The sequence below is a fragment of the Mercenaria mercenaria genome, chromosome 4 (assembly GCF_021730395.1).
Source record: "Mercenaria mercenaria strain notata chromosome 4, MADL_Memer_1, whole genome shotgun sequence".
In the NCBI taxonomy this organism is placed as follows: domain Eukaryota; kingdom Metazoa; phylum Mollusca; class Bivalvia; order Venerida; family Veneridae; genus Mercenaria; species Mercenaria mercenaria.
In genome coordinates this window covers 36,319,013-36,339,554 of record NC_069364.1, presented here as the reverse complement: position 1 = coordinate 36,339,554, position 20,542 = coordinate 36,319,013, and the positions used below count along the sequence as shown (strand labels likewise).

The 20,542-nt window shown below is 37.0% G+C and overlaps 1 protein-coding gene across 2 annotated transcripts in view; it reads left to right on the top strand.

The window, feature by feature from the left end:
* Positions 1 to 20,542, top strand: part of LOC123551448 (transcription initiation factor TFIID subunit 12-like) — a 124,870-nt gene that overhangs the window by 23,128 nt on the left and 81,200 nt on the right. Inside the window, exon 2 of one of the 2 annotated variants that reach the window (XM_045340387.2) lies at positions 11,197 to 11,335. The exons of the other annotated variant lie outside the window; for it this stretch is intronic. Coding sequence (XP_045196322.1) covers positions 11,249 to 11,335 — 87 coding nt within the window. The 5' untranslated portion in view covers positions 11,197 to 11,248. The remainder of the gene's footprint in view (positions 1 to 11,196; positions 11,336 to 20,542) is intronic. 2 annotated transcript variants of the gene reach the window in all.

Sequence of the window (20,542 nt, the reverse complement as noted above, 5' to 3'; positions counted from 1 at the left end):
CGTTGTTGGTAACTGCGTACTTCATTCATCTCTTTGTAAAGTACTTTCCTGTTCATTTTTGCGTAGTCTCTCACTTAGGTCAAGTTATCAACTTCTGCTGCCGATTTAAGTTTTTGTCTTAAAAGTTCAACTTCAGCTAATAATTGTTCATGACTACATCGTCTTCAGTTGTGACAGAATCTTTTTCGTGTTGCTTTTTAGGTCCCATAATTATCACTTAATTGTCACCACAAATATTTGAATAGAAATATATGTCCAAATTTCTTATAAGCACGTGTGTAAGTCCGTTTCCGTCGCTGCCACCAGTGTTGAAAAACGTAGATTCGGGTGAGGGGTTTATACACCATTGATAAAATACACTTTAATTCCAATTTTCAATGTTAGTTTATTATGAGATTTTGTCTAGTGATGGAAATAAGTCATCAAAGGTATAATTTCTCTCATTCCTCTGGTCTAAAGTCACTTATAATTATAACGTAAATATTTCATTTCTTGTTTCTATGATCTGTCATTTTCAAAGTCCGAGCCAAAGTAAAGAATTTTCCTCCCAAGTTCTGACCTAGGCTTATATACAAAAGCAGGTACCCTCCCATATTGGAGTGTATCATAGTGATGAAAGACAAGATTACCCCTAATTTTATGAGGATAACCGTTGACTGATGGTACCATCCCAAATATGGAGCAACCTCTAACTCTAACAGATCAGACATGTTTACGATGGTACATGATGACAACATACCCTGATAAAATGATACACACTCCAGTCCCAAGCAATTTATGAGGGTAACTGGTGAATGACATCTCTAGTAGCAGAGGTCAAAGTTTCACATCAGTAGAATCAATTAATAAATCAACTTTAATAAGACTAGCTGCTAAATTTACAACACTAGCGTTAAAACTATATGTACCAGTGTACATTAACACCTTTGCCATGACAACTGTGACAAAAATCAGTAATTGTCTACTAGCTTACCTGTTTGCGTATCGCCTTTGTTAAAGTTTGAATACATGTAGACATGTGACAATTAGGCAATCAGTACCGTGTCAAAATTAGATTGTTTGCATAACAATTGTGTAACATTGGTCAGTCAACTATCAAACCGTTTAAGTTTGCACCAATTAAGCGGATGACACGAACATTTGAGTGAATAAAAAATCAAACAACAGGCCCAGTTTTGTAATAATATGCAGCTGTTTTTCGTAATCATCACATTCAGTACATCGGAATTAACGAAACGCCGGGCCAGGATTAAAAATATGTTTGTTCGCTGTCTCCCTACCTACCCACTTAAAATGCTGCGCCCCAAAAGTTTTTATTGGAAAATGCTGATCAAATTTTTTTTTAAGTTGCGATATGACAAGTGCCACAATTACATTTCAGCAAAATAATAATTAAGAAATTTTAAATTGTATTATTTAATTTCATCCTTTTATACAACATATATAGAATTGTCTTATTTTTACAGAAGAAATATTCTATAAGAAATGATTATATATCTACTGGTAAAAGTATAATCCCCCCACCGAAAAAAAAAAAAAAGAATTGCCTACCTACCTACCCAACTTTAAAATGTAGGGTCGGGAGACAGCAAACAAAGACTTTTTTAAATGTGGTCCCGGTGATTTAACAATTGTTTTTCTTATTTTATCCATTTTCTACATGTATTCAAAATTATTTTTTAAGAGCGTCCGCGTCTTTTCTCTTTTAGATACAGAAACCCCCTTTGCAATTGCGTTGCACATGTAATTTTCATGACCGCGCGCTTCTCACACAGCGTTATATGTTTACTTCCGGGATACACAATTCTACCTTTCTTTTAGAATCATGATGAAATTGGAAGCTGACATAGCGTTATAATTCTTTTAATGTATTTTCCAGTAGCATTTAAGGTAAATAAAATGTCCCGTTTAAACTCTTAAGATTTTGTTATGTAACGTAAAACAGCGTTCAAAATATGTCTAATACATTACCGGTGGGTGGGGAATGGCATATACCGCTTATACGGCCAACCCGCGTTATAAATTTTACCCCACTAGATCCGCGGGTCTCGAACTTTGGACCCCGACAACAGCGTTATAACGGGGTCCCAGTGTATATTGACACTCGGTAACATTTACATATCTTTAAATGCAAAAGTAAGTATACTTTAAATTCACATCACTTATGATATGATTGAACAATACCTAATGTATGGCACGGTTATCGCCAGGCTCTTTATCTGTAAAATATCTGAACAATTCTTTCGTCCATCCATTACAAATTGTATGTGGCAATCCGCGCTATATTGAAATTTTATCATGTGCGAATATATACCAGCCGATAATTACCCGTTTTGGTAATGCCAGAGGCAAATGTTTACTCGAAAAATATATATAGTCATCTTAGTGTCAGCTGTCAAATTGTAGTTTGTACTTTCAACATTTTTATTTTTGCGAACCACTCTTCAATTTTAGAGAAATTTATTGGATTATACTTGTATAATGTCAGTCAAAAGGCATCAATTGAATGTCCATTTCATTGATATTTATTGTAACAAAATCTCTGTTTAGTTGGGAAAAAACCCCACTAAAAACAAACTGAAACTGGTAGAACTTGTTGAACATTTAATATTATCTGTTCCATCTTCAGTAAGCAGGCAGATGGCTGTTTCAATCAAAATAATAATTTTATTGCAGATCTTTAAAGATTAGAGGGGCCTCCGTGGCCGAGTGGTTAGAGTCGTTGACTTCAAACCATTTGCCCCTCATCGATGTGGGTTCGAAACCTCATTTGGGGCGTAGAATTCTTCACGTGAGGAAGCCATCCAGCTGGCTTACGGAAGGTCGGTGGTTCTACCCAGGTGCCCGCTCGTGATGAAATAGTGCACAGAGGGGCACCTGGGGTCTTCCTCCATCATTAAAGCTGGAAAGTCGCCATATGACCTGAAATTGTGTCGGTGCGACGTTAAACCCAACAAAATAAAATAAATAAATTAAAGATTAGAACCTGTGACTCTTGGCGAAAATCGGCCAGTGGGAAACTATAAAGAGTATTTCAGACAGCACATGTATACTCAATACTCTTTGTCTTTTTGTATACAACTAAGGTATATCTAGAAATAAAATATCTTTCAAAAAATACTAAAACCACATATTTAGCAGTGGTTTTAAATTCACTGAATATAGCGCTTGTTCTTTCCACTTTCTGATATGCTTGTTATGGTCCCTAAAATAGGGGGAGCATAGTTATAACCACCTTGTCCATCACACTTTCTGTCCAAAGGATATCGAAAATACCAAGTTGTAACTTTTACATGAGATTCATTTCGGTTTACTTTATTTCTAGATTTGATCCTTCTCAGATCAGTCCTAGGTGGGTTTGTTAGAACTTTGATACTGTTGATGGAAATTGTATGAATCTTAAAAATTATTAGAACTGAAGCCTCAATTTACATACCCCACTTTAATCGATTTCATTGATTTATAACCATACATAATCTGAGGAAAAGAAATACCGTAATCGACCGAATATAGGTCGCACTCGTGTATAGGACGCAGTGAAAAAATATCAGCAGAATTCTGAAAAAATGCTTATACCCACTTATCACTTATCCAAATTTATGTTTGTCCGAAATTCGCTATAGTTTCTACGAAATCGCCAGTTTTTGCTTAATTATTGTCGATGTTTTTGGATGTTGTGGCAAGTATTTAAATTGAAAAGCATAAACTCTGTGTAAGCACTAAACTGCCGCATCCTCTGACCACTCCATGAATATTGACGCCAGTGAAAACGAAAGTACACTTTGGCACGTGGCGGTAAAATGACGTAATTTTAAAACTGGTTTGCGAATTGTTTTGAACATTACGGATCAGCGACTATGATCATATTGGATCAGTCTAAAATCTCGCATGCACATGTTTACAACTGCCTCCGGGTATGATTAAACGGTTAATTGTTTGCAGATTGTGACATTAGGTGTAAGATAAGTAATGCCTCGGGTGTGAAATTCTCGATGAACAAGAGGATTATAGACAACTATCAAAATTATGTTTGAAGATTAGATAATCGATTTTCGGGCTACCTGATATGGAGTTTCAAGTATTTTAATGCAAAATGTGTGAAAACACGCCGGGAAGTGTTTTACACAGGTCTTGTTAAAAACTTAATGATCAGTTACAGAAATGCATTGTAAAAAATATTTTAATGAAAAACAGCATTTATTTATCTTTTTTACGCGAGCTCTGAATTTTACATTTTATACAAAAGTAATTTAAGACGCCGGGTCCCGATACCGGCTATTAGCTATACCCGAGTCATTGGTATTTACTCCCCTTAAATACTCTTTAATATAGAGGTACGCTTGGTAAACAAAGATCGATTTTCTTAATTTTTGAGTCGGGGGAAATGTTTGGTCTTTTTCTATCCCCATATATAGGACGCATCGGTCCTTCGAGACCAGAATCTCGTAAAAAAATGTGCGTCTTATATTCGTAGGATGACGGTATTTGAAATACTAGTAAGTTGCATGGAAGCATATTATTTTTACCCACAAAACTAGTCATTCATGTGCATCCCGTATTCATTATTCCTGTTGTTTGATATTATAACCTTGCCATTTAGACTATACTACCAGTATATCAATCATTAGCCGACTCTCAGGCCCTTCAGGCCTTTGATTAGACTTTAAAGAGGAAAGACTAATATTTTTGGATTGGCATAACTTAGCCACAGTGACATAATTTAAGACTTATATAATAGTCTGCCGCACCAAGATACATAGAACATTGAAATATATAGAAACACAAAGGAGAAAATAGTAAAGTGCAGGAATAAAAATTGTGAAAATAATACAAAGGACTTTAAAGTATATACTTAGTGTTGCATCTAGGACGTGAGATTGCGGGATTCCTGCATAATTTTGGATTATCACGCTTAGTCCTTGCCAAATGTGCGACCAAATGCGCGCATATATCAGCTGTACGTGTGTTTCGATGCTGAATCCATTCCGACTGCGATGTAAACAAATCTCCGCCATTTTCGTCCTGGGTTGTGTCTATATAACCTGTACTGAACCGGTATTGACACAGATATTCGTCAGCGTTTAAGTCAGTAGTGATGACCATTACCGGTAGTCGTCTGCGTGTTAGTGTAACACGTGTAAACAAAAGAAAAGTTTTATGCCGCTTATAGTTTTCTGATAATCAGTGTTAATTAAAAGGTTTGTTATTTTTCTGCATTAGACATACTTCTTTGGAAATCCCCGCCCCTCACCCGCCCCCTAATTTTTCACAGATTCCCCCCTATTTTTAGCTCACCTGTCACATAGTGACAAGGTGAACTTTTGTGATCACCCTTCGTCCGTGCGGCGGTCCGTCTGTGCGGCGGTCCGTCCGTCCGTCAACAATTTCTTGTCTGCACGATAGTGGTTTCATTTATGATTTTATTTTAACTAAACTGGCACACAACTTGTATCACCATAAGATCTCGGTTCCTTTCTTGAACTGGCCAGATCCCATTATAGGTTCCAGAGTTATGGTCCCTGAAAGGGCCAAAATTAGCTATTTTGACCTTGTCTGCATGATAGCAGCTTTATTTATGATTTGATTTTTACCAAACTTGCACACAACTTGTATCACCATAAGATCTTGGTTCCTTTCTTGAACTGGCCAGATTTCTTTATTGGTTCCAGAGTTATGGCCCCTGAAAGGCCCAAAATTAGCTATTTTAACCTTGTCTGCACAATAGCAGCTTTATTTATGATATGATTTTTACCAAACTTACACACAACTTGTATCACCATAAGATCTTGGTTCCTTTCTGCAACTGGCCAGATTCCTTTATGGGTTCCGGAGTTATGGGCCCTGAAGGAGTGAAAATTAGCTATTTTGACCTTGTCTGCACAATAGCAGCTTCATTTATGATTTGATTTTAACCAAACTTACACAAAACTTATGTCACCAAAAGATCTTGGTTCCTTTCTTGAACCGGCCAGATCCCGTAATGAGTTCCAGAGTTATGGCCCCTGATAGGGCCAAAATTGGCTATTTTGACCTTGTCTGCACAATAGCAGCTTCATTTATGATTTGATTTTAACCAAACTTGCACACAACTTGTATCACCATAAGATCTCGATTCCTTCTTATACTCCCGAAGGGATGTATTATGTTATCGCCTCGGTGTCCGTCTGTCTGTCTGTCTGTCTGTGTGTTGGTTAGAAATTTCCCTTCTGCTCTGTAACTTTTGAACCCCTTGATGGATTTCAGAGAAACCTGACACAAATGTTCCCCTCACTGAAACGATGTGCAGAGCGCATGTTTCAAATGGCTCACTTCAATGTCAAGGTCACACTTAGGGGTCAAAAGTCATATGACTTTGTTTTGTGTGAATATTGCTTTGCATTTGCGTTGCATTGCAGTGCTCTTGTTTTTATTTGGCAGATCCTTCTTTTGTTCACTTACAATAATTGTTTTTTTAATTACTTCCCTTTTATGTTATTATAAATAGCTTATTTAGTAACTTTTTTATTATTGGCCGTAGGGAAAAATCGAGACCACTTTTCTGTGGTACAACATGGATGGTACCTCCAATTTTTAGGTGTATTTTGACATATCTGTACCTTTTCTTTCTTTTGTTTTTGGTTAAAGCAATGGTACTCAGGTGAGCGATATAGGGCCATCATGGCCCTCTTGTTTCTGAGTAGGGGGGTAATGCAAAAATAAAACATTTGTGCCAAGTTTCTTTGAATATCTGGGTGTGGCAGACTATTATATAAGGCCAACATTTTTTTATTTTCTGGTTTACGGGAGATTTTTAAAAAAATTAGGGTTGGGGGGGGGGGGGGGACAAATAAAAATAAAGATAAAAGTCCCAATTTTGAGCAGTCGACCAAATAAATAAAAATAAAACATCCAAAAGGATACAATTTTTTTATTTTTTGTAAACCACAGAAAACGAAAGCTTGCAAGCTTAAATTGCATACACACTCACAAATGACCTATTCTTAACTGGTTTATATCTCATCATCTCAGTATACTGTTGTTTTCTTTATGTGTAGCTTGTATGAATAATGCCATTTTCAAAGTCACCAAGGATATGCACTATTTGTGTTTTTGTATGTATCTATTTTGAAGTAAAAATAGACTTGTGGAAACATTTTTCATTATTAAATATACATATACCACAGTTGACATTATCATATCATAAGACCACTGCATAATGTTTATTATTTAAACATGAATAAAAACTGCTTTAAAATGGGTATATGCAATGACTACTTTAGGTCTGCATCCTGCATATATGCATATTGATTGGCTGGAGATGGAGTCTTAAAAGACAGGCATAGTCATACTAGAAATGAAAAATTATGAATTGATAAATATTATGCACACTCAGTGACACTGGCTTTAAAATTAAATTGCTTTGGTTAAGTTTCAGTGGCTTGAATATTGTTTTATATTTTGCTGACTGTCAGTGCCACCTATATTGTACGACAAGCCAAAACAATCTGAATTTGGTTCAGCTAAAATGTGTATAAAATAACAACCTTATCGGCCGATGTTCAGATAACATTATCGGAGATTTATAAGACTCTTCACTGAGATGGGACTTGGAATTAATAAGTTATGAGTCTGAAAAAACATTTATTACTGGATATGTCATTATGTGTTCCTCAGTGTCAAAGGCACATGTGGCATATAGTGTCTGAATGTTTGTCCCAAACCTACTTTCAAAGGGTCTTCTTACAGATTTTGTTGGTATACTTTATTAAGTGAACATGACAATATTGCTGGGAGTTTCATGTTTCATAATTATCTTTTGAGTTATAGTACCTGGCTAGAACTTGATCCTAGGAAATATTGAGATAATCTTTTATATATGGCCTATATCTCCACTGGCTTAGATTGCCAGTCACAAATATTAAACAATCGTTAATCTGACGGTCCAATTATTTTGACTAGTTTCAGTCTTTTATCACATGTATCATTGTCAAGCATTTGCAGGGACATGTCATTTTACATTAAAATTGCACTTTGTTTTCTAACCCTCAAGACTTCAAAGTAAAAAAAAATATGTTTAGCAAGTTGATACTCACTTTTGCTCTTCCGTTTTGCCATTTCTTTGGTTTCTTTCCTTTTTATCAATTGTGGTATTTTTCTGACAGTCCCACATGAATTCCATCGTTGTCCAATTATAATATACAGACAACAAATCTTGTACATGTGATACGCCAGATTTTTCAACATCTGGACAGCTTTGATACTGATAGTGGAGGCCATTTTTCGTAGGTGATTACTCCTAATGTTGAGCTTTAGGTGCAGTAATTTCTACTCAGTTCCAATTTCTTTATAACACTTGTTATCTCTGCCAACTCATTCCAAAGATTATTTTCTGTAAACTTGTATATTTTTCCAATTTAATTTCACACAATTTACATTTATGCAGGCCGCCATTTTTCATGCGTCTACTGATCTAGATTAAAAACCTCTACCATACAGTTAAACTTTTATTTTTGGCAGCAGCAATTACGGACGGTCGGCGGGTAAAATGAAAATAAAAGTACTGAAAATGACTTTTATTTTTATTTTGTTTTGTCAAAAAATAGGGTTGGCGCTCCCGTAAACCAGAAAATTAAAAAATGCTGGCCTAAGTCTTAAATTATGTCACTGTGGCTAAGTTATGCCACTCTAATAATATAAGTCTTTCCTCTTTAAAGTCTAAAAATCAAGTCTGCAATAATATTAAAAATCTAACATTTTGTTCAAGTTGCTACAAAAAAAATAACCAATCTGATTGTTATGGGTTGTACCCTAAAATTATAATCTAATAAAATTATAGATTAAAAACAGTGCAGTTAATCTTGAGAATTTCTTAAAAATTTCCAAAGCTGATGAAATATTTGTCTACATTTTATCAAAATAGAATCAGCTTTATTATAGTAAAAAATTTAACAACAACAAGATAAATTCCTGCCAACAGGAGAAGAAGGATTTCCTGCATTTACACCTTCGATAGCAAATTAAAATAATTCTTTACCATTACAACAATTCAATGTAAAGAAATCAGTTTAGCATTTTAAAGAACTAATATTATAGATATTGATATTGTAATTCATACATAAGCAAGCAATTCTGTATTAATTATAATTTGAAAATCTGATGTTTGAAGTAAAATCTTAAATAAGCCAAAAGAATTTGCCCTTAAAATTTACAGTATCACATTATCAGTCATATCTACTGTACCTCCGAGACATTTATTTTTAGCTCATCTGAGCCAAAAGCTTATGGTGAGCTTTTGTGAATGCTTGATGTCCGTCGTGCATCTGTCAACAATTTCTAAAAAAAATCTTCTACAAAACAACTGGGCAGATTTACACCAAACATCACAGAAATGATCCTTGGGTGGCCCCCTTTCAAAATTGTTCAAAGAATTATATTCCACACTGAACTAAGGTTGTCACGGCAACCAAAAGGAACAAAACCACAAGGCTTAGAGCCTTGATATCTAATGGTCCTCTATGAAGATTTTTTTTAATTATGCCCCTAGGGTGAAAAAAGGCTCCAACCCGGGGGTCCCAAATTTTGCAAAGACTTATATAGGAAAAAAACTTTAAAAATCTTCTTGTCTGAAAGCACAAGACCTAGGCCTTTGATATTTCCTTGTGGTCCTCTTCCAAGATAGTTCAAATTATTACCCTGGGGTGAAAAGAGGCCCTACCCTGGAGGTCCCAAGTTCTACATAGACTTGCATAGGAAAATCAAATCTTTTTGCCTAAAACTGCAAGGATATTTGGTGTGTAGCATTGCTTAGTGGTTCTCTAACAAGATTGTTCAAATTATGCCATTGGGGTTAAAAGAGGCCCTACCCAGGGGACAAGCAATTTTTTTTGCGAAGTGGGTATTAGGAATTTTACTTGCGTTTCAGTATGCACACTGTATGAATTCAGTTGGGTATTCTGCAATTTTAATTGCGTAAATACGCAAATACGCAGCTTATCTGGAGCTCTGGATTAGGAATCATAAATTTAAAGCAGACAGGATTTTTTTTACATATTTTGTGGGTGGTACCGGTTCTGCTATAAAACCAAGCTTAAAAGTGATGACTTGCACTTTGAGAAAGTTCTATGGAATTCCAGGACAATATACATGTACATGTAATACCCGTACTAAAGAAACAATACATGTATAATAGTGTCATCTTTAACCTTGATGATGTCATGTGGTGTCATCATTGCAAATATAACATTACTGCACAAACTATTTTTTCCAGAATGGATATTTATTTTGGAGCAAAAACTAGATAACATATCTACTTTTTGCACTGATTTTTTTCATGGTATTAAAGAAAACTTTAGAGCAAAAAATGGATAGAGGCATTTATTCACTTTTTGCACTAAACAAATATTCAGGTGCACTTATTGAGTTTTGCTTTTATTTCAAATATCACATTTGACAATGGGATCTATTCCCAATTTTTTTTTTTTTTTTTTGGGGGGGGGGGACATGTATTTCACTATTTGGCATCACTTTATGTAAAAAAGTGATTTTGTGAAAAATTGCACTTATTGAGTTTTTGCACTAGGGTGACAATTTATTATATAAGTTATATAGCAAAAAATACTTAAAAAATTATCTGATCATATTCCCTAGACAGCCGCTCAATCCAGGGGTCGTGGATTAGTTTTCAACTGTCCGTCCGTTCGTTCGTTCGTTAGTTAGTTAGTTAGTTAGTTAGTTAGTTCGTTCGTTCGTTAGTCACAACGTTAACTTTTTGCATGAAGGCACTTTACTCGCGACCCACTGCACCCAGGACCTTCAAACTTCACATGCTGATAGTACTGATTGAGTATACCACCCCTACTGACTTTGGGGTCACCAGGTCAAAGGTCAAGGTCACAGGGGCCAACGTTAACTTTTGCATGAAGGCACTTTACTCGCAAACCATTGCCCTACTGGGGTCGTGGCCATGACTTCTCATATGACACCAGTAATGGCTTTTCTAGGAAGCAGACTCGAGACTGGTTACAATAAGCTTGAAGCTTTCATCACGATCGAGCTAAAACAAATTTTTATAAACTAAAAACTAAAGGGGAAAAAAATCCAGATGTAAAGTCAAATGGAAAATTTATGATTTGAAAGATATTTTCTGAGAGGAAGAGGTTTACAAATATATTAATATTCAGTAGTTTTGTTATTTATATTGCAAAGTATATCCTGCAGGGGAGTGATTATCTGCAATATTTTGGCTATGGTGTAAGGACCAAGAACTGTGATGGCATCAACACCTAGCACATTTGTGGCAGTGTCAGCAGCCTCGTCTCCTGTGCCGGGAATTCATTCGCAGCAAATGCCTGCCAGTGTAAGCTTGTTATACACACACCATACTTTGTTTAGGAGGGCGATTATAAGAATCACTTTGTCCCATCCATACCAGTCTTGTACATCCCATCCTGTCCCATTCTGTTGCTTCTAGGGAACCAGTACAGATATCAAGTTGAAACTTACAATATATTTGTAGGGTTCACATACCAGGTCCCAATCTGACTTCTGTTTCGACAGATAGGGGCCTACGTGGCCGAATGGTGTTAAGGTCATTGCCTTCAAATCACTAGCCCCTCACCGATGTGGGTTCAAGCCTCAATAGGGGCATTGAATTCTTCATGTGGGGAAGCTATCCAACTGGCTTATGGAAGGTCAGTGGTTCTACCCAGGTGCCAGCTGGTGATGAAATAATGCACAGAGGGGCACCTGGGGTCTTCCTCTACCATCAAAGCTGGAAAGTCGCTATATGACCTATAGCTGTGTCGGTGTGACGTTACACCCGGCAAAATAAAGAATAAAATTGTTCCGACAAAAATATCTGCCCTTTTTATGCCCCCGAAGGGAGGCATATAGTTTTTGAACCGTCTGTCCGTCTGTCAGTCTGTCGGTCTGTCAGTCTGTCAGTCTGTCCGCAATTTTCGTGTCCGGTCCATATCTTTGTCATCGATGGATGGATTTTCAAATAACTTGGCATGAATGTGTACCACAGTAAGACGATGTGTCGCGCGCAAGACCCAGGTCCGTAGCTCAAAGGTCAAGGTCACACTTAGACATTAAAGGATAGTGCATTGATGGGCGTGTCCGGTCCATATCTTTGTCATCGATGGATGGATTTTCAAATAACTTGGCATGAATGTGTACCACAGTAAGACGACGTGTCGCGCGCAAGACCCAGGTCCGTAGCTCAAAGGTCAAGGTCACACTTAGACATTAAAGGATAGTGCATTGATGGGCGTGTCCGGTCCATATCTTTGTCATCAATGGATGGATTTTCAAATAACTTGGCATGAATGTGCACCACAGTAAGACGACGTGTTGCGCGCAAGACCCAGGTCCGTAGCTCAAAGGTCAAGGTCACACTTAGACATTAAAGGATAGTGCATTGATGGGCGTGTCCGGTCCATATCTTTGTCAACCATGGATGGATTTTCAAATAACTTGGCATGAATGTGTACCACAGTAAGACGACGTGTCGCGCGCAAGACCCAGGTCTGTAGCTCAAAGGTCAAGGTCACACTTAGACGTTAAAGGTCATTTTTCATGATAGTGCATTGATGGGCGTGTCCGGTCCATATCTTTGTCATTCATGCATGGATTTTAAAATAACTACGCATGAATGTGTGGCACATGGGGGCATATGTCATCCTATGGAGACAGCTCTTGTTTAGTTTGAAGAATTCCCAACATTGACATTTCTTTTAACATTTCTGATACCTACTATTCATTAGTTTGATTGAAACTTCACACAAGCATGTTAGACAATAAAGTAAATTAACAGACTAAGTTCTATAACTCTGCCAATAATTTTGACAAAATTAAGCCCCTTTTTGACCGAGAATTTGACATTTCTGATACAAATAAAAGTGTTGCATTGCAACTTGAAACGAAGTTGACAGGATCATATACATATTACGAGGGCTGAGCGCGAAACTATTGTATCTTGTTCTTTATTTATATACAGTTACAATAGTTCCGCGCTCAGCCCACGAAATTTATTATATTAAGTCAAGACAGTACATCAGGTCCCATAACGATGACTTTTGTTGTCCTCTGCCTTCTTCTAAGAAAAAATGGGGGACATTATAAGGATCTTACCTGCCTGCCTTTGTAAGACTGGATTTTCCCTACCAGGGACAGTGTGGAATGAAAAAATGAGCATTAGCGAGGTTTTATATCCAGGCTGTCCCGAGGATTGGGAAAACAGCTGTCTTACATAGGCAAACATGTAAGATCATTGTTCTAACACGTTCAAAATAGATAGTGGTGACAAATAGATTTAGGTACTAGTATTTCCTAGCATTATTTTTATAGTTTATGTTGTCATAATAGTGCCAGTATTATGTGACGTCACCTAAGTGCACGCTATTTTAGACAACGTTTTTCCCTAGGGAAAGACAGGAATATCTATCCCTAGTGTGTGCTCGGACAAATGTATACTTTTCCGCTAGGTAGGCAAGAAAGAAAGAGGCTGCGTCCTTTTGTCCGTCCTACAATCTGTCCCATAACTGCCATCCATGAAGGGGTTTTGAAATAACTAGGCTTAAATGTTCCCCATAATGAGATGATGTGTCATGCTCCAAGGTCATGGTCACAGAGGTCATAGGTTAACATTGTCTGTTTCTTCTCCGGTCCATAACTCTGCCATTCATCAAGGGATCTTTAAATTACTTGGCACACAAATGTTTTCTATAATAAGTTGATGTGTCAAGCACAAGACCCAGACCCCTAACTCCTAGGCCAAGGTCATACTTAGAGGTCAAAGGTTATTAGTCCCCTACTGATTGAAAACCAGTTTCTGGGACTATAGAATTGCGCTTTACTGTCCGTCCGTCATTCCGTCCGTCCGCAATTTCGTGTCCGGTCCATAACTCATCCATGAAGGGATATTGATATTACTTGGCACAAATGTTTCCCATGATGAGACAATGTGTCATGTGCAAACCCTTGACCCCTAGCTTAAAGGTCAAGGTCACAATTCGAGGTCAAAGGTCAACAGGGCTTTTTTCCTGTCTGGTTCATAACTCTGCCATCCATGAAGGGATTTTAATATTATTTGGCACAAATGTACCTCATGATAAGATAATGTGTCATGCTCAACTTTCAGATCCCTAGCTAAAAGGTCAAGGTCACACTTGGCAGTCAAATGTTAACATGGCATGAACAGGGTCTGTTTCATGTCCGGTCTAATAACTCTTGCCATTTATTAAGGGATTTTAATATTTTTTGGCACAAATGTTCCCCATGATTAGGCGACGTGTTATGCGAAAATCCCTGACCCCTAGCTAAAAGGTCAAGCTCATAATTGGAGGTCAAAGGTCAATAGGGTTTTTAGCTCGACTTTTCGAAGAAAAAGTAGAGCTATTGCACTCGCCCCGGTGTCGGCGTCAGCGTTGCCGTTGGTTAAAGTTTTTGATAAAGTCAAATATCTCTGTTACTATCAAAGCTATTGACTTGAAACTTAAAATAGTTATTTACTAGCAAAGTCTTCACCAGGAGAAACAATCCCCATAACTCTGATTTGAATTTTGACAGAATAATGCCCCTTTTTAACTTAGAATTTTTTGATAAAGTCAAATATCTCTGTTACTATTTAAGCTTTTGACTTGAAACTCAAAATAGTTATTTACTATCAAAGTCTACACCAGGAGACTTAATTCCTATAACTCTGATTTGAATTTTGACAGAGTTATGTCCCTTTTTAACTTGGAATTTTTTTACTGGCATAGCTCGAATTCAGAGTCAAGCACTGAGAAAAGTCGAGCGCTGTCTTACGGACAGCTCTTGTTTTCTTGTCCGGTCCAGTCATCCATCAAGGGATTTTAATATGGAATTTCCCTGTACGGTCCATAACTCTGCAATCCATGAAGGTATTTTAATATTACTTGGCACAAATATTCCCCCATGATGAGACGATGTGTCTTGCGCAAAACCCGGACCCCTAGCTAAAAGGTCAAGGTCACAATTGGAGGTCAAAGGTCAATATGGTTTTTTTCTTGTCCGGTCCAGTCATCCATCAAGGGATTTTAATATTACTTGGCATAAATGTTCCCCATGATGAGACAACGTGTCATGCGCAACACCCAGAAACCTAGCTTAAAAGTCAAAGTCACACTTGGAGATCAAAGGTCAATGGGACTTTTTTCCTGTCTGGTGTATAACTTGTCATGCAAAGCAGGATTTTAATATTACTTGGCACAAATGTTTCCCATGATGAGACAATGTGTCATGCGTAAAACCCGGACCACTAGCTTAAAGGTCAGGGTCACAAATTGGATGTCAAAGGTCAACAGGGCTTTTTCCCTGTCCATCCATAAAGGTATTTTAATATTACTTGGCACAAATGTTCCCCATGATGAGACGACGTGTCATGCGCAAAACCCGGACCCTTAGCTAAAAAGCTCCAGGTCACATCTGAAGGTCAAATGTCAATAAGATTTTTTTCCTGTCCGGTCCAGAACTCAAAGCAATTTTAATATTACCTGGCATAAATGTTCCCCATGATGAGACGACATGTCATGCACAACACCCAGAACCCTTGCTTAAAGGTCAAGGTCACACTTGGAGATCAAAGGTCAATGGGACTTTTTTCCTGTCCGGTGTATATTACTTGGTACAAATGTTCACCACTGTGAGACGGAGTGTCATGCGCAAGAACCTGGTCCCTAGGTCTAAGGTCAAGGTCACACATAGAGGCCAAAGGTCAGATACAAGAATAACTTTGTCTGGAACATTTCTTCTTTATACATGGAGGGATTTTGATGTAACTTGGCATAAATATTCACTACCATGAGACAGGTTGTTGTGCACAAGAACCAGGTCCATAGGTCTAAGGTCAAGGTCACACTTAGAGGTCAAATTCAAGAATGACTTTGTCCGGAGCATTTCTTCTTAATGCATGGAGGGATTTCGATGTAACTTGGCACAAATGTTCACCACCATGAGGCACCCTTGTTTTTAGAATTATGTCCCTTTGTTTTTACTATAAATAGCTTATATTGTAACTTATTTATTACAGGTCGTAGGGAAAAATCGAGACCAGTTTTCTGTGGTACAACATGCATGTTACATCCAATTTTTAGGGGTATTTTGACCTAACTCTACTTGGTAAAGAGTTTTGTGTAGACATATTATATAGATTTTTTTTGTTTTGTTTAAAGTTATAATACTGGCCAGCTAAGATTATGTAGCGAATGTAATAGGAAGGTCATTTTTCTACAGTAACGCATAAAACGTTGGTTCTAGAAGACATTGGCTGGATAAATTTACTTGTAAGTTGATAGATTCCACCGATGGAGACGGATATAAAAAATGTTACTTTCGGTTTCAGTGACACAACCGCCATCATTCGGATATGTCCGGAACTACGCTAAAGGAAGTGGCTAATCGTACGGTCCCGTATGAATAGTGAAATAAACCGCAGGTGGCTATTCATACGGAAGTTTTGTATTACATTGTATGGAAGTCATTCAACTGATATATTTTCAACTGATTTCTTTACTTTTCTTTAATTTTCAGTTGCACACAAACAGGAAGTGATTTCGAATATAGAAAAAGGCTAATTTTATGTCTGCGTTCAATATTGTTGTCATCGTATGACATATATGGAATAAGTGTGAATAATAAAAATGTCATCTATAGAAGTTCACATCTTGGTTTGAATATCATGTAATATACAGTCGAATATCGTTACCTCGATATCGGTTAGCTCGATACTCCGGTTAGCACGATGTGTTTGCGTCGGTCCCGATTTTTCCCTATTTATCTTAATGTAATTATTTATCATTACCTCGATATGATTAGCTCGATATTTTGTTTAGCTCGATGAGATTTTTCAGTCCCGTCAACTTACCTGTACTGTTTTTACACCTGGTTTCGTCGATATCACAGCTTGTCAAAAATATCCATATTATTTGTAAGGTGTGAAAGTCAACCTATTGTTGTCCGGCGATGTATTAATCATATTCAAGTTAGTTTCGGTGTGTTTGTTTTGCTTGTTATTTGATCTTTAATCCAATTTAAATGTCAGGAAGTTTGCATTTACATGTAATTCCCAACAATTAGTCTTGTAACACACCGTGCAAGCAAGAAAGCTGTTTTCCAATGTAACAACTAATTTGGTCAAAATATTTTCTGTTTGACGAAGTAAAAATCTACAATTTAGGATTGAGTAACAATATGCGTATTTCACTGTTAAATTTTCGTTATTGAAGCACAGTCAAAATGACTACTCAACTAGGAATATTACCGCTGCATTCAGACTTCTTTAGGAAAGGAATAAAATGCTGATGTTTAAATGTATATTTTGAAAAATTAAAAAGTTGTATTTATGTATTTGATTAAGATGTTTTATTTATCAATAACATTAAAATCATATTTACGTTTTATATGATTTCTGTCCCATTTCAAGCCCCCCCCCCCACCCCTGAAAAAAAAGCATTGGATATAATGACAATATAGACGTCCGAAACAAGTACAAAGTAGTCCCACATAGTCAATATCGTTACGTCGAACTTCGGATACGTCGATGCAATTTTTACAGTCCCTTGAATATCGAGGTAACGGTATTCAACTGTACTTACTTTTTCTTTCATATTTCGGTTGATAAGACTGAAACTAATTATTGACAATATTCGGAGACTCTCTCTCTCTCTCTCTCTCTCTAAAAACTAGCTCTCTCTCTCTCTCTCTTTAAAAACTAGAGACGCTGCTAAATACCTGAGCTTCACACTAAGTAAATATCTCATTTGGTCAGAACATATTGATAACATCACATCAAAAGCAAATAATTCACTTAGGTTCGTCAAAAGGAATGTAAAAAATAAAACAAACAAAAACAACAAAAAACAGGAAAGTAAAAGAAACAGTTTACAACACAATGTCCGCCCACAGTTTAAATACTGCTCCTCTATAAAAATGGGACTAAAATTTACATGTCTTCACTTGGTACCGGCAGTGTCCCACAAGATTGGAGGACGGCTATCGTTGTCCCTGTATACAAAAAGGGCCCATGAAGCGAAGCCAGCAATCACAAACCTGTTCTCTTACTTGCATTGCTTCCAACTGATGGAGCATGTTTTAGTATCAAATATCATTAATCATCTAGATAATAAAATTCGCTTAATTCCTTCCAACATGGCTTTGAGTGAGGTTGGGTGCGCACCATAAACCGGTTTAAGCTCTCCAGTAGTGTTTTTGCCACTGACCGTTCCAAGGCGGTGCCCCACTGTGTTCCTTTGTTTGTTTGTTTTGTCCTCGTTTGTGCAAGTATGTGTGTGTGTGCGTGTGTGTGTTTGTGGTGTGCATGTCTGTGTGGGTTTCGTTTTGGGGAGGCTGCGTTTTTGGTATGTGGCGTTCCCTGTTTGATATTTGTCTTTGTTTTTTTCCGCACAAAACACAGTTGTGAATCTCAGTTATTAAATTTTAGTCAAGAATTTTTAATTACCTTCAAGCTAGTAAATAGACAGACCTAATAATTATTGACTTTAGCAAAGCGTTTGACAAAGTCAATCACAATCGTTTGGTCTACAAGCTATTTCAATTAGGTAGAGAACATCCATGTGGATTAAATCTTTCCTTTAAATATGAACACAAAAGGTCTTCAATCAGATTGCCACCTGTGGTATCAGGGGTACCCCAAGGTTATGTCCTTAGGCCTTGCCTTTTCTTAACATATCAGTCACCTGCCAGACATACTTAAAAGCACCGTAAGACTCCTTGTTGATGATAAAGTAGTTTATCTCACTATAAATATCATTCATGATTGTGAGACTCTCTAGCAGTACCTCCATAAATTAGAGCTTTGGAAAAAGACCCGGTCAATGGAGTTTAATTCTGATAATGCAAAGTGATTAGGGTTTATAAAAAAGAAATAATGAAACATTGCTTTTCGTTATAAGCTACATATCCATGAATTTAAGCTATAAAAATGCTTAATATTTAGGCGAACCAGCAGTATGAGATCACAAACAAGGCAAACAAGACCCTAGAATACATGAAAAGAAATGATCAAACAAATATTAAATGTACAAATTAAGAAACTCCGTATAAAAAATATGTTCATCCATAATTGGCATATTGCCCAACTGTTTGGCATTCATGGCAACAATCTCTAACATATGAAATTGAAGGAGTACGAAAGGCTGCCGCCAGATATGTTCAAATCAACTGTGACTGTAGATGAAGCATCACAGAAATGTTAATTGTACTTAAATGGCAAACATTAGAAACAAGGAGAAATTTCAACCTCCTAATTTTTTATATAAAATCCATTATTCCATTGGGGTTTTTTTTGTAGATCACCAGTACCGGCTAGACTCTAAGGACCTTCACTTTTATATTCCCTCCTCTCGCACCCATTATCACAAGAACTCATTTTTTCCAAGAACCATTAGACTCTGGAACAACCTACCCATCATGTTAAATCTAGTGCTACTCTTAATGAGTTCAGGAGTGGCCTAGATTACTGATGTTCAAACTTATCATCTTTTTACCTGTAACTTGTAATATAATAGTACTGACTTTAATATTGCACACTAATTTGTGTTTTCAATAAAGGCTTAATCATCAAAGTGTCGACCATACAGTCGCCTCCCAGTCACAGTCAGTCATTGACTGTGGGGACGATGTAGTTCTGGCTACCATAACTTAACTGACGCTGTTTTTATTTTCTGATGGTCGCTTCCATTAAGTTATGACGAAACCCCATTTGTATAACTAACCAGTATCAAACCGCAACATCTCGCACAGTCTCTCGTGAGAAACTAATTATTTCATGCAACAGTTCAGAGCACGTGTTTATATTTGAAAATCAGTGTCAAAATTTTATCTACAGTTGAACTTCAGTGGCTCGAACTCGGATCTTTTGAACACCCGGGATCGCTCGAACTCTTCGCCCGGTTCCGAATTTATTCCTTCTTTATTCTATATAGTTCTACCTTGGATCACTCGAACTTCGATAATTCGAACTCTCGAACTCATTTGGTGGTCCCATCGGCTTAATTACAGTGATAATTACACCTATTTAGTCGAACAGACAATTTTTGCCGGGATGGCTTGTGTTTACAAAGTTTTTCACACTTCTGCCTGACATTCGCCAAGCTTCCCCTTTAACCGGCGCGTGCGTTATTTTCACACGCTTACGTAATTAGCGTCGGTATACGACAAACAAATTAAACAAAGTGACTTTCATCCACTGCAATGCTTTAATGGGCTTTGATTTATACGGATAAAATTATTTAAAATGATTGAGCAATGTACATACTATGTCTGTCTTTATTTTTTTCTGCATAAAAACGGGAGACGTCAACTTTCATACTGCTTTAGCATGGCTGAACAACTTAGTAAAGGACCCGGATATGGGGGGATAGCTAAGTCGGCTACTAGAAAGCAATATATTTGATAATATTTGTACTGGACTATGATTCAAAAAGGTTTATTATTATATTAGTGTTTTATCTGTGTTTTCTCCCGTATCTATGTCATGTTTGAAAATAAATAATAAAGCATATTTCAGCGTTTGTTTATT